The sequence below is a fragment of the Quercus lobata genome, chromosome 12 (genome assembly GCF_001633185.2).
Source record: "Quercus lobata isolate SW786 chromosome 12, ValleyOak3.0 Primary Assembly, whole genome shotgun sequence".
NCBI lineage: Eukaryota > Viridiplantae > Streptophyta > Magnoliopsida > Fagales > Fagaceae > Quercus > Quercus lobata.
The window spans coordinates 24533674-24546680 of NC_044915.1; the positions used below are offsets into that span (position 1 = coordinate 24533674).

The following is a 13007-nucleotide window of genomic DNA, read 5'->3' on the forward strand; positions in this document are numbered from 1 at the left end:
TTCTCTCGAGGAGACAGTTGAGCTCCGACCTGAAAGAACTTTTTCGAATCATCATCTACAGAAATCTTCTCTTACTCCTCACACTTCGCCCCTTCTGATGTCTCATCCATGGGTAACACCGGAGTTCTTGATTGCTATAAACCCTTATCAACAGGGACCGAGGATCCAGCTTCAGGCTTATGCATAATTGCAGCCACCAAGCATTACCTAGCCATGAATTGTCTCCCAACCAGTTCCTCAACCTGATCCCCGGATGGATATTTCACTTTCAAGTGGAGAGTGGAAGAAACAGTTTCTAAGGCATAAAGCCAAGGTCTTGCTACAATGGCAGTGTAGGGAGAGTAAGCATCCACCACAATGAAGTCCACCTCCACCACCTCTGAACCTGCCTACATGGGTAGTCTAATCTGGCCCTTTGGAATAACAACCTTCCCATCAAAGCCCAACAGAGGTGAATCATAACCTGTTAAATCCTCAGGTTTCAAGTTTAGCCCCTTGTACAAATTAGAGTACATAATTTCTACCTCACTACCCTGATCCACCAACACCCTCTTCACATCATACCCTCCTATCCTGAGGGTGACAACTAGGGCATCATTATGTGGCTATATGGTGCCAACTTTGTTCTCATCCGAGAAACTCAATGCTGGTCAGATCTCTATCATAGCCCTCTTTGGCTCAAAGTTGGAGTCATCGGCAAGCGGTCGAACTACAGACATCACCCTAGAGGGGTGAGAGCTAGTCCTCCCTGGAACAGCAAAAATAACATTAATCGTGCCCAAAGGGGCTCTCGAAGAAGCACCTCTTCGAGGTCCCAATCCTAACTGGCCCTCATACCCACTTGGCTAATGTAAAAATTGCTTTAACCTCCCTTCTCCAACCAACTACTCCAGATGATTCCACAAGATTCTGCAATCTTCTGTGGTGTGCCTTCGCTTCTGGTGATATTGGCAATGAAGACTTTGATTGCGTTTCATAGGGTTTCCTCCCATCTTGTTTGGTCATTTAAAGTATGGCTCATTCTTAATTTTTTCTAAAACTTGATGCACTAGCTCTCGGAATATCGTGTTGACCACCTGAGTAGTAGTAGGTTCAAATTGTCCAGCAAAATCTCTTCGGGGCTGATTATTGTTGTATCTGTCCGATCTGAAATCCCTCCTATCTTGAGGGATAACCTTAGCCTTCCTTTTACCCTGCTGCTAGTCTTCCTCGACCCGTTTGTACTCATTAATACGGTTTATGAGCTGACGCACATTCCTTATAGGTTTCTTGGGCAATGACTTTCTTATATTATGCTCGACAGGTAGGCCGATCTTGAAAGTCTTTATGGCCACATCATCAAAGTCTTCATCAATCTCATTGAACATCTCCCAATATCTGTTCGAGTATGTTTTCAGGGTCTCCCCTTCTCACATGGTTATAGACAATAGGGAGTCCAAGGGCCGAGGAACCCTACTGCACTTGATAAAGCGAGATCCAAATGCTCAAGTGAGTTCCTTAAATGAACCAATAGAACTGGCTCCCAGGCCATCAAACTACCTTATTGCCACAGGGCCCAAACTAGATGGGAATACCTTGCATATGAAGGCTTCATTCTTGGAATGCATAGCCATTCTCTGGTTGAAGTGGCTCACATGCTCTACAGGGTTTGTTCGACCAGTGTACATGGTGAACGTTGGCTAAGTGAACCGCCGAGGAAGTCTTCCTTCTTCGATTCTGCGTGTGAAAGGTGATCTGAAAATTTGGTTCAACGCCTTGCTTATAGCGTCATTTCCCAGGCCTTTGCAAGATGAGCTCTTATTTCTATGCTCACGATGGCTATCCTCATCACACGAGAAAGACTCATTGGGGGGAGTTCTTGATCTGGGCTTGTAACTAACATCTCCATCATCGTCAGAAGAAGAAAAATTAGAATTGGAAGGAGTCCGTCTTCGTCACTCATGGCGCAACCTCCTTCTCAAATGATCAATCTCCAGTTGCATGGCTCTGGTATTCTCCTCATGAGAGACATAGCTCCCACTTTGAGATTGGCTCTTGCCAGTATGTGTGGTATGCACACTAACTTTCCAGTCCCTTCTTCGCTTAAGATTGAGAAAATGATCTTAACGTTGGGACCCCATGGATTCCTCCTGATTCGGGCCTAAACCTACCATAATTGAACGTTAAACTCACTACAATACAAGAATTTCCCACAAACGACATCAATTGTAAGGACACAATTTGGTTCCTAAGCCTAAAAGGTAAAAGGATCTAGGCCCAAAGAGCCCAATACAATGAATTTGTAGAGAGTGTGTTCGAAAACTAAGTTCTAATGAGTTGGACAACAATTATAATGGATCCAGATCACAATAAATAAAAATAGACTAGTTTTATCTAAAGAAAATCGTACTCGGCACAATCCGAAAAGATCAGTTCTTGTATATATTTCTTGAATTTGGTTACAAGCACAGTTCTTGTTGCTACAATGTTTTTCTCTCAATTTTCCGATCCCCTTTCCTTAGAGTCTTCTTTCTATTTTATACTATCTTCCTCCTTTCATCTCTACCCTCCACGTGTAGATTAGATTGTTGGTGTTGATCCTTGTCCTATCAGCACTTTCCTGAAGTCTTCAGGGAGTGTAAAGCTGAAAATTACTATTTAGGTATCACTTCCTTATTAATGCGGCCAGAGAATTAGTTACCAAGCATTTAATGCAATGGCAACAATTTTCTCTTAGATATTAAGTTACCAAGCATTTAATGCAATGGCAACAATTTTCTCTTAGATATTTCATAGCCCCCATGCTTCCATGACATGCATCCTTATCAATAGAAATTCCCAGAACGTTGATCTGAATGGCAAACCGTACCCTCTGACCCCTACTTTGCTTAGCCAAGGAAGCATCCCTCCTCGGACCACCTTCTCGGACCATCATGGCTAGATCCCTTCTTTTATTTATTAATGCCGACCTCCATAATAATGTTTACCCATCCTCGGACTACTAGGCATCCTCGGACCGGGCCCCAGGCCCAATACATACTACTAGGCCCATCAACCCTACAGAATCAATAATAAAAATATTTAAAAATAGAAAAGAAAAGTATATCAATAGGACCTAACATACATCTCATTGACTAAGGTCAATATTAAATCTCCAAGTGGAAAGATATTAAGCACTTATCCCATACAACCTAAATTAATCTCATAAGATATAATAATAATATGAACAAGCTCATGTATCCTATCATTCAATCGCATAATAAAGATATAAATTAGGGACTTAACCAAATAACTCAATCCATAAGCTATATTCACCTAACTTTCATAAACAAGGATTTGAAAAAAGATTAGGGGTGGCAAATTTTCCTCTGATTTTTTTCTCCTAAAAAGGAAAAATGTATTATTCACAAAACAACTAGAGATTTTTTTTTTTTGTGTGAGTTGAAAAACTCAAAATAACTAGATTATATTTACATTACATAGGCAAAACTTGGAATTTAAATTAAAAATTAAAAAGACTATGCCCTATTTTGTTACATTATAATTGAAAGAAAATGCTTATATATAATCAAATGTTTTGTTGTATTATTTTATAATAGTGTTCATAAAGAGATAACAATAGACCAATCAGTTCAACTAGCACCTCTTCGTGTTTTCAATAGAGACTTCCATACCTTTCTCAAAAAAATTTAAAAAATTAAAAAGAGACTTCCACGCCCTTAAAGGATCAAATCCTCCACCTCACAATGATCAAATTGAAATAAATAAAACTATAGAGAATTTAGCACCAATTTCATTTATTATTGGGTGAGTTGAAATTTCTTGTATCAACTCTCGAGTACTAACTGACAACACTTGACAACACTTGACAAGTTAGCACCAAAGCATGCTAAACAAAAAATTATACAAAACTCAAAGGACAGTACGTACAAATTCAGTGATTCAAGACTAGACAGTGGTAATGAAGTATACCTATGACAGATGAGTCTGTGATCACACTAGAAAACTTAAAATACTGAACATCCACACAATTCACAGCCATAAACATTGATAATGCAAATCAACAGGCTTAAAGATGTACCAAACATAGTAAATTATGACAACAGAGTTTTGGGTCACATAAACTAAAGTTGCACTTTTAATTATAAAGGAAAAATAGGAGCCAAATCCATGAGTTCCCAATTCGAGAATACTACTTTTAGGCTTTTAGCTCAATCTGCTTTAGAGTAAGTGAGTGAATTGTTAAGAGAACAAAATTGTCGAAAGACTCCCTTTATTTGAAATCTTGCAATAGATGTGATGTAGGAAAATTAGATGACATTGCTAGGTGAATGCATATGGTACAGCCTTGAGTACATAGTACAAAACAAATTAAGCACTTAATAAAGTTGGAAGCTAAACCAAAGTCATCTAAGTTACTAATGTCCCATCTAATAAGAAGACTCCTAATTCTAGGGTCCTTTTTTCTGAGTTGCTGACTTTTGTTTGAAAATTTGTCAACATGTGTAAAAGCATAATAATTCAGGTTGTTGTTTTGGAAAGTACCTAGATATGTAAAAAATACTATGGGTTAATGCAAATCCAATATCTAATAAATACAAAAAAGAGCAACTATGATTATCAACGTCAAGAATAACATTATAGTAAAAACAAAATGTTATAACATTATATTGAAAAAAAATGTAACAACTGTTTAGTCTCTCCTACCTTCTCAAATTGAATTTCTACATCCAGAAGATCCATCTTATTTTGATACAAACTCAACAATTGAGGAGCAATGTCCTGAAATTTGCTCACATACTTCTCCAAAAACGACTTCTCATTCACTAATAAGAAAGATGAAAAGCTTAAACCATCCTTGACCAAATCATTGGCTACCAAAATTTGAATTACCGAACACCTAGGGATAATCCTCTTCTCCAAGCTTAAATGCAGAACCACAGGATTTCTAGCAATATCTGCTGATGGCCGTCCAAATTTATTCACAAGGAAATTCATTGTTTTCATGATATTCTTCACTGATAATCGCATAAAATTTGGATCCTTTTTAAATGCTAGGACAGTATCCTCCTTAGACCAACCCCACCTCTTGAAAATCTCAAATTTATATTCCCACATTGGTTTTTTTAATGTCAAAACAACAACGATTGCTTGCACAAACACAATTTTAGAAGGATCAATACCCATTTCCTTAACCTCCTGGATAGCTTTTACCAACTTACTAGGTTGGATGGATGCTACAAAGGGACAAGTAGTCACCAAGAAAGAGATGTTGGATTGAGGAACTCCAACTTCTCTCAGAAGTTCAACATTTGGAACAATACTGATAGTTATGTATTGTAAAGACCAATGCGAGCGCCTCAAAGTTTTAATGACCTTCTCATTCTCAACAAGCAAACTCTTGAGGATATCATAGCAAGGAATAAGATGGTTCTTCAAGCTCCTTTTCAGTAGGTCAGGGCTTGTACTGAGGATTCTAGGGAGGTCAGAGGTTGAAATCCCTATTGAACGGAAAAACTCAATTTTGGGCAAAAGGGTATTCTTAGGATTAAATAAAAGAAACTGTGGGAATCGCCTGATAAGTTTTGTAATGTGGGTATCGTTGAATCCATTCTGTTTGAGAAGATTAAGCACTGAATCTGGTTTATCCGGGTTTTCAAAGTGTACCTTTTGGGATGCTAAAAGAGCAGATTTTGGTGAGAACCCACATGAGTTTATGAGATAAGACACTGTAAAAGAATGTCTTTGAGCTAAAGAAAATGATTTGATGCTAAAGAAAGCAGTTTTCTGAAGAAGACCCAATTGAAATTGGGTCCTCCTATTCCTATGTGCGATAAAAAGTAGCTGTCTTGAAGAGAGAAAAGCAAACATAATTGACTCACTCACCGAGTTTGCCTGAATCAGCTTCAACTGGGCGAGTTTGATTGTCTGATTAATCCTTCGGGACTGATGGCCACTGAGCTATGCATTATGCTTCATGGGTATATAAATCCCAGAACTGATTGAGAAAAAGAGAGAATATTTTGGGCAGGAAGGGTTTGGGAACAGGGTATATAAACGTTATGTGTCGTTTATGTGTAAAGGGTGTGTCGTTTAAATGAACTATATAATAAAGTATAAATGTTTTGTGCCGTTTATTTTACAGTTCTTTGTTTAGCTCAGTTTCAGGGTTTTGAACTTTTTGTGTGCCTGAGGCTTCTCTAGGCACTGTCATAAGGGGTGGCCAACGAAGCAAGATACAACCTTTGTTATCAAATTGAAGCTGTTCTCCATCAATATCTGGAAGAGGTTCTTCCTATAGTTGAAGCTTACATAGCCAAACACCGGTGAGTCAAAATTATGTTTGGTATTCTCTGTAGAAGACTACAAATTTTAGTACTACCCAGTAGGTGTATTGCTGTGCCGAGCTCAATTTCCCTTCTGGGTTTTCCTCAAATTCCCTTATTTGTTGTCAATTATTTCTCATCAGGTCTCATAGATGATAAAAAAAACAATTTTACTGTGTCATTCCTTGTAAACTCATGTGGGTTGTCTTTAGAAAGGGCTAAACATGCATCTCAGAGGGTAAATTTTGAGACTTCTGAGAGACCAAACTTGGTTCTTAATCTTCTCAAGAACCATGGATTCACCAATGCCCAGATCTCTAAAGTTGTCAAGGCTGAGCCATATTTGCTTTTGTCAGATCCTGAGAAGACCCTTCTGCCCAAATTTGAGTTTTTGGGTTCTATTGGGCTTTCTGACGCGGAATGTGCTAACATAATCTCAGGTTGTCCATCTGTACTGGGTAGAAGCATTAAGAATCATCTTATGCCCATGTACGATTTCTTCAAGAGTATAGTTGTTAGGGATGAAAAAGTTGTTAAAACTTTCAAGCTAGCTCGCCGGGGTCTTTCTCAGGATGTACAAAAGAATCTTGCTCCCAACTTGGCAATTTTAAGAGAAATTGGAGTGCCTCAGTCTTCCATCTGTCTCTTATTGAGTTGTTTTCCTTCTACAGCATTCCTTAGGCATGCTAAGTTTGAAGAGATTGTCAAGGAAGTAACAAATTTAGGATTCAACCCCGAAAAATCGGCTTTTATCCATGCAATTCATGTACTTGCTTCATTAAGAAAAGTGAACTGGGAGCACAGGTTTGAGGTGTATCAGAGGTGGGGTTGGTCCAAGGATCAGACTCTCTTTGCATTCAAAAAGCATCCGGGTTGTATGTGTTTAACTGAAGAGAGGATCACGAAAGCAATGGACTTCCTTGTGAATAGAATGGGTTGGCCTTCAGAACATATTTCCAGAAATCCAATAGTTTTACTTTTCAGCTTGGAGAAGAGAACTATACCTCGGTGCTCAGTTTTTCAGATTTTGTTATCCAAGGGGTTGGTCAGGAAAGATTCGGCACTATTCACTATCTTAAAACCAAAGGAGAAAGACTTCTTGGAGAACTATGTGACCAAATTTCAGCAAAATATCCCTCAACTGCTGGAGGTCTATCAAGGAAAGTCAGATCTTCTGGATCTAGGAATTGGATCAGAGAGAATTTCTGAAATTAAACCATTGTAGGATGTTCATTTTTGAAATCAAAGTACTTGTTTCTTTCATGTTTTCCGCTATTTTTAGATTTAATGAATGATTTATCTATATTACGTTACCTACTAGTGCACTTCTACTTTGAGCCATCCAACAAGAATATTGACATGGGTTTTGGGATTTGGTTTCGCACATTGGCAGCGAAGTAGTACTACAAGATGTCTTAAGTTTACAAAGCTTGATTTAATTAGAAGATAGTTGCATTTTTATAGTTTCTAGTATGGTATTTATTGCTCAAACTATTTGTTGCTGCATGCCCCACTTGTTCACTTGGTTACAGTTAGATGTGAATGGATGAGCAAAATGGCAGTTTGCAATGGTACTTTATTGCAGGACTGTTTCATGCCTTCTTTAGTGTCCGATAACAGGCCCTCTTTTTATAGGCTGCTACTTTAGATGAAATAAACTCATTTAATTGGATTATCATATCATCCTCCATTGATGTGCCATTGCAGTACTACTCTCCTTTTCCTCTCTTTCATTGCTCATATTCTTGTGTGTGTCAACATAGGTAAAAGCTTGAGTCTTAGGTGCATTGTTGTTCAATCAACTCCCAGGATGGGGCTTTGCCGTGAAACAAACACTTTGTTGTTACCAGTTCGGTTATATTGAGTTCATGTTCAAGATCTAACATCTTTGTTGGTATTCATAGAAAAGCACTCTCCGAATCCATGCATCAAACACAAAAACTTTGTAGCCAAGGCTCAAGGAACATACAAGATAAGATAAATCACTACTAGATCCAAAAGTTTAAACTAATAGAAAAGAATGAACTTAATAATTATTATTTAACACTTCCCTTCATCTTTGGACAGAGACTCAAATAAGTGACCAGTGAAATTTTCTCACTTTCAAATGAGAGGTAAAGTGGAGTTAGGGTTCCAACTTTAGACCATTTGGTCCAATACTATGAAAAATTATTACTAATTCAAAAGATTTAAGACAATAAAAAATTATGAATCTAATCACTTAACCATTATTTTCTAAGAATCCACTTAAATTATGCAAAAGAAAATATGAAATTGATTTCATTGTTAGGGGGGGACTTATATATGGTCTTTGAATAGATTGGGTAAATAAAGTAATCTAAATCCAGTGAACCTTATTGTGGCTGGGTAATTGCCCTAAAAGAATTGAAATTATGATTGGAGTGAGCCCCATTGTTCTTGGTTAATTGTCAAGAAGAAAGCAAAATTAAAAGTTATAACTTGGAAACTAGCAACCATATACAATTCCAAATCGATGTACCATATATGTCCCAGTTCAATATGCTTTTCCTCAAACTGACAAGCAACTACTAAGTCATTCAGTGTTATGTAACATTGTAACCACCAAAGCATGCATGCTGGAGGATTCACTCACCAGTCACCACAGAGCAAAATCCAAGCAATGCAAATGAAATTGACATGAACGTAACACCAATATACTTGACTTTTTAGTTTGCCACAATAGAATACAATTCCCCCAAGGCAATCTTTTTTTCTTTTGCTCAGTCCACTTTGAACCTTTGAGGCCATCCATACGTCTTTGTGGCCTTTTTGTTGTGTAACTTAAGTACTTAACAAGAAGAAACAAAGTTTCTTTTCTTCAAAAACTATTCCAAAACATTACCTCACCATCTTGAAATTCATGAAATTGGAATTTGAATATGGTGCCTAGGGAGAAGGGGGGGGGGGGGGGGTGGTCATGGTTTTGGAGTAACTAAAGCTCATAGTCGGTCTTAGGCCTAGACCATTTAGGTCATGGAATAAGGCCCCCTCGTCCCAAGCCTCTAAAGTCTAACCACTAAGTTGCCCCCTAATGGGTGTGGTAAAGTTCCATTTTTAATGATAAAAGAAAACTCAAAAACCATATGCATGAGTTCTCAATTCAAGAAAACTACTTTCAGCTCTACCTATGCACAAATTCACAACTGCTTACTGCTTAAGCCATGTGTCACGAGTTGGAGTCCATAATCTGGCTATCAATTTCCTCTCCTAAATCCAGCAACAGCAGGAGTCTTGTGCACTACATATGACGTTTTTTACCTTTAGCTCTATCTGCTTTAGAGTGACTTGTTAGAGAACGCAAGATTGTCTACAGACTCCATTTATTTGAAATATTGTAACAGATCTAATGTAGGGCAATTAGATGACATTCCAAGGTGAATACTGCCCTGTGTGTGTTGCCCTGAGCAAATAGCACAGACCACATTTAGCACTTAGAGAGTTGCAAACTAAATTAAAGCCATCTAAGTACTCATGTCCCATCTAACAAGAAGACTCCCAATTTTTCTCTCTCTTTTATTTTTCCTATACAAAAGAAGTTAATAGCAGGCACAACTACACTATTAGTCCTTGAAGTTTACCTACTAAGCGCTTTTAGTCCCTGAAATTTCAACTGAGCGCTATTAGTCCCTAAAGTTTCAAAACTAAGCACAATTGGTCACTCTACTAACTTCCATTAGTTTTTTTGCTTATGTGTCTAATAGAAAAATGAGTTGGCATATTTTTAATGATGTGGCAACATTATTTAGGGGAGCAGACTATATGCAATTGCTTAACATGCAATTCCTGCAATATGTATGAGATTGCACAATAAAAATAAGACATGTCAAAAATTGCCTTATAAACAAGTACAAAGCCAGCTCAGCAATTACTATTGAACCAAAACACATTTCACGTTATTCTGTAATTCTCCCACACTGGTTAGATCCAGTCGCCGTTGCCAACTTCCATACTTCAACTTCACACTATCCGGTTATGGCACTCTCCACGAAATACTTGACCTGAACCTTCAAACTCAAAGACCCAAAAAAGACAAAGCAAAGAAACTTTCATTTTGTTTGCAAATTGAATCAACCACGAAGTACAAGACATATAGGGGACTTGATCTATAGATGCACGAGGTGGAGACAAAGTTTCCTGTGATAACAAAAGGCAATGGTGAACACCAATTAAGGGAATAATGGGGACCTCACCTTGTCCAACGTCCATATCAAAGGTCCCCAATAATATGTACAACGTATTAATTGGATCAAATCCAGTTTCCCTATAACTCAATGCCCATTCAGCCACATGAGAACAAGTTTGCTCCAGAAACTTAATTTTTTAAATGTTCACGGCAAGAGCTCTGTTCCAGGTATTGCATGTATGTAGAACTATGTAGGTTATTAGAATTGGCTGCGCTTCAATGTACGGAGATCTAGTTTGTGAACCTCCTTAATAGTCTTGCGGTCTCTGAAGATCTGACATGGATTTCACTAGAAGTTACAAAGAGATAGAGAGAATGAGAGGAAATGAAGAGACAAAGAGGGGTAAATGGAGAGGAGAGATGTTTAAGATTTTTTAATTAAAAAATATTGTCACATCATTAAAAGTATGCCAACTCATATTTCTGTTAGCTATATAAGCAAAAAAACTAACAAAAGTTAGTGGAGGGACTAATTGTGTTTAGTTTAGAAACTTTAAGAACCAATAGTGCTCAATTGAAACTTTAGGAACTAAAAGCGCTTAGTAGGTAAATTTCATGGACTAATAGAGTAATTTCGCCTAAATAGTAACACACAAGATTTATTGACTTCTAAATTTCTAATCAAAAAATCATCAAATCTATGTCAAAGTTTTACATTTGAGATTGTTGTATTGGAAATTACATACACATGTGAAAATGGTATGAGATAACGCAAATCCCATATCCAATAAATCTAAAATGCAAAACCTTGCAACCATGAGAGTCAAAGGCAAGAATAACATTATATTGGAGTCAAAAAGTTAAAACAGTTCAGTTCCACATACCTTCTTAGATTGAATTTCTACATCCAAAAGATCCATTTTAGTTTGATACATGCTCAACAATTGAGGAACATTGTCCTGAAATTTTATAACAAACTTCTCCAAAAAGAGCTTCTCATTAGGTAGTAAGAAAGTCGCTAAGCTTAAATCACTCTTGATCAAATTCTTGGCTAACAAAATTTGAACAACTGAACACCTAGGGATAATCCTCTTCTCCAAGCTTAAATTCAAAACCACAGGATTCATAAGAATATCCGTTGATGGCTGTCCCAATTTGTTCACAACGAAGTTCATTACTTTTGTGATCTTCTCATCCGATAAAAGCATAAAATTTGGAAACCTTCTAAACGCTAAGAGAATGTCCTCCTTAGACCAACCCCACCTCCTAAAAATCTCAAATTTATATTCCCACGTTGGCTTTTTTATTGACAAAACCACTAAGATTGCTTGCACAAATGCAAATCTTGAAGGATCAAAACCCATTTCCTTAACCTCCTGGACAGCTTTCACAAACTTACTAAGCTTAATGAATGCAACAGACGGAGAACGAATCACCAAGAAAGAGATGGTGGATGGAGGTGCTCCAACTTCTCTCAAAAGTGCAATATTTGGAACCATAGTCTTTGTTCCATTACTTAACAAAGCCCTTTGAGAGCGCCCTAAAGCTGTAATGACTTTCTCATTCTCAAAAAGCAGACTCTTGAGGAAATCATAGCAGGGAATAAGATTGTTCTTTAAGCTCCTTCTCAGCATGTCAGGATTCAAACTAAGGATTCTAGGGAGGTCAGACCCTGAAACCCCTATAGAGCGCAAAAACTCGAATTTGGGCAAAAGGGTATTCTCAAGATGAGATAAAAGCAGCAGTGGGATTTTTGTGACGAGTTTGGTGATTTGGGTGTCATTGAATCCACTCTCTTTAAGAAGATTAAGCACTAAGTCTGGTTTATCTGGGTTTTCAAAGTGTACCTTATGGGATGCTAAAAGAGCAGATTTTGGTGAGAACCCACATGAGTTTATGAGATAAGACACTGTAAAAGAATGTCTTTGAGCTTCATTTTGTTGTTTTGGTTTAGATAAACCTAATGAAGAAAATGATTTGATGCTAAAGAAAGCAGTTTTCTGAAGAAGACCCAATAGAAATTGGGTCCTCCTATTCCTATGTGTGATAAAAAGTAGCTGTCTTGAAGAGAGAAAAGCAAACAGAATTGACTCACTCACCGAGTTTGGCTGAATCAGCTTCAACTGGGCGGTATTGATGGTCTGATTAATCCTTCAGGCTCAGGGGTCAATGGCCTCTAACACTGAGCTATGCGGATTGCGGGAAACTGAATCAGAGAACTGATTGAGAAAGTGAGAGAATTGAGAGTTAAGACTTTCGTCCGAGGGTTTAAGGTTGTTATTTGAGCGGCGTAAATGCAATTTTAGTCTTTATATTTTTTCTTTTTTTCATTTTAATCTTTATATTTTATTTTTTTCACTTTTAGTCCCTAAAATCAATTAACGCGTTTTATTTTGGTCCTTTCCGTCGGTTGAATAGCTGAGGTGGCAGCCGGAGGTATAAAATATTATTAAAAATGCCACATCACTCATGACACATCAGCATATAAATTTAAAAAATTAATTTATTAATTTTAACAAAATTTAAAAACATAAAAACAAAATTTAAAAACATAAAAA

General features: G+C 37.4%; 3 protein-coding genes across 3 annotated transcripts; 1 reads left to right on the forward strand and 2 right to left on the reverse strand.

Moving 5' to 3' along the window:
* Positions 1 to 2398: 2398 nt before the first annotated feature.
* LOC115971523 (transcription termination factor MTERF6, chloroplastic/mitochondrial-like) lies at positions 2399 to 5992 on the reverse strand. The gene is made up of 2 exons (XM_031091492.1): positions 4687 to 5992; positions 2399 to 3036 (listed from the first exon to the last, which is right to left on the reverse strand). Exons 1-2 carry the CDS (start codon positions 5848 to 5850, stop codon positions 3031 to 3033), a joined length of 1170 nt encoding a protein of 389 aa, XP_030947352.1. The 5' UTR covers positions 5851 to 5992; the 3' UTR covers positions 2399 to 3030.
* A 122-nt stretch (positions 5993 to 6114) lies between these two features.
* Positions 6115 to 7768, forward strand: LOC115971521. The gene has a single exon (XM_031091491.1). It carries the CDS (start codon positions 6319 to 6321, stop codon positions 7528 to 7530), a length of 1212 nt encoding a protein of 403 aa, XP_030947351.1. The 5' UTR covers positions 6115 to 6318; the 3' UTR covers positions 7531 to 7768.
* Positions 7769 to 10026: 2258 nt separating this feature from the next.
* On the reverse strand, positions 10027 to 12600 carry LOC115971524. The gene is made up of 2 exons (XM_031091493.1): positions 11334 to 12600; positions 10027 to 10783 (listed from the first exon to the last, which is right to left on the reverse strand). The coding sequence occupies exons 1-2, from the start codon at positions 12081 to 12083 to the stop codon at positions 10709 to 10711; spliced, it is 825 nt and encodes a 274-aa protein (XP_030947353.1). The 5' UTR covers positions 12084 to 12600; the 3' UTR covers positions 10027 to 10708.
* Positions 12601 to 13007: the final 407 nt, after the last annotated feature.

Coding starts and splice junctions, on each gene's coding strand:
- LOC115971524 (XM_031091493.1), bottom strand. CDS start 12,083: ATGCTGAGAAGGAGCTTAAAGAACAATCTTATTCCCTGCTATGATTTC. Junction 10,784..11,333: donor TAGAAATTCAATCTAAGAAG/GTATGTGGAACT, acceptor AATCCATGTCAG/ATCTTCAGAGACCGCAAGAC.
- LOC115971523 (XM_031091492.1), bottom strand. CDS start 5,850: ATGTTTGCTTTTCTCTCTTCAAGACAGCTACTTTTTATCGCACATAGG.
- LOC115971521 (XM_031091491.1), top strand. CDS start 6,319: ATGTTTGGTATTCTCTGTAGAAGACTACAAATTTTAGTACTACCCAGT.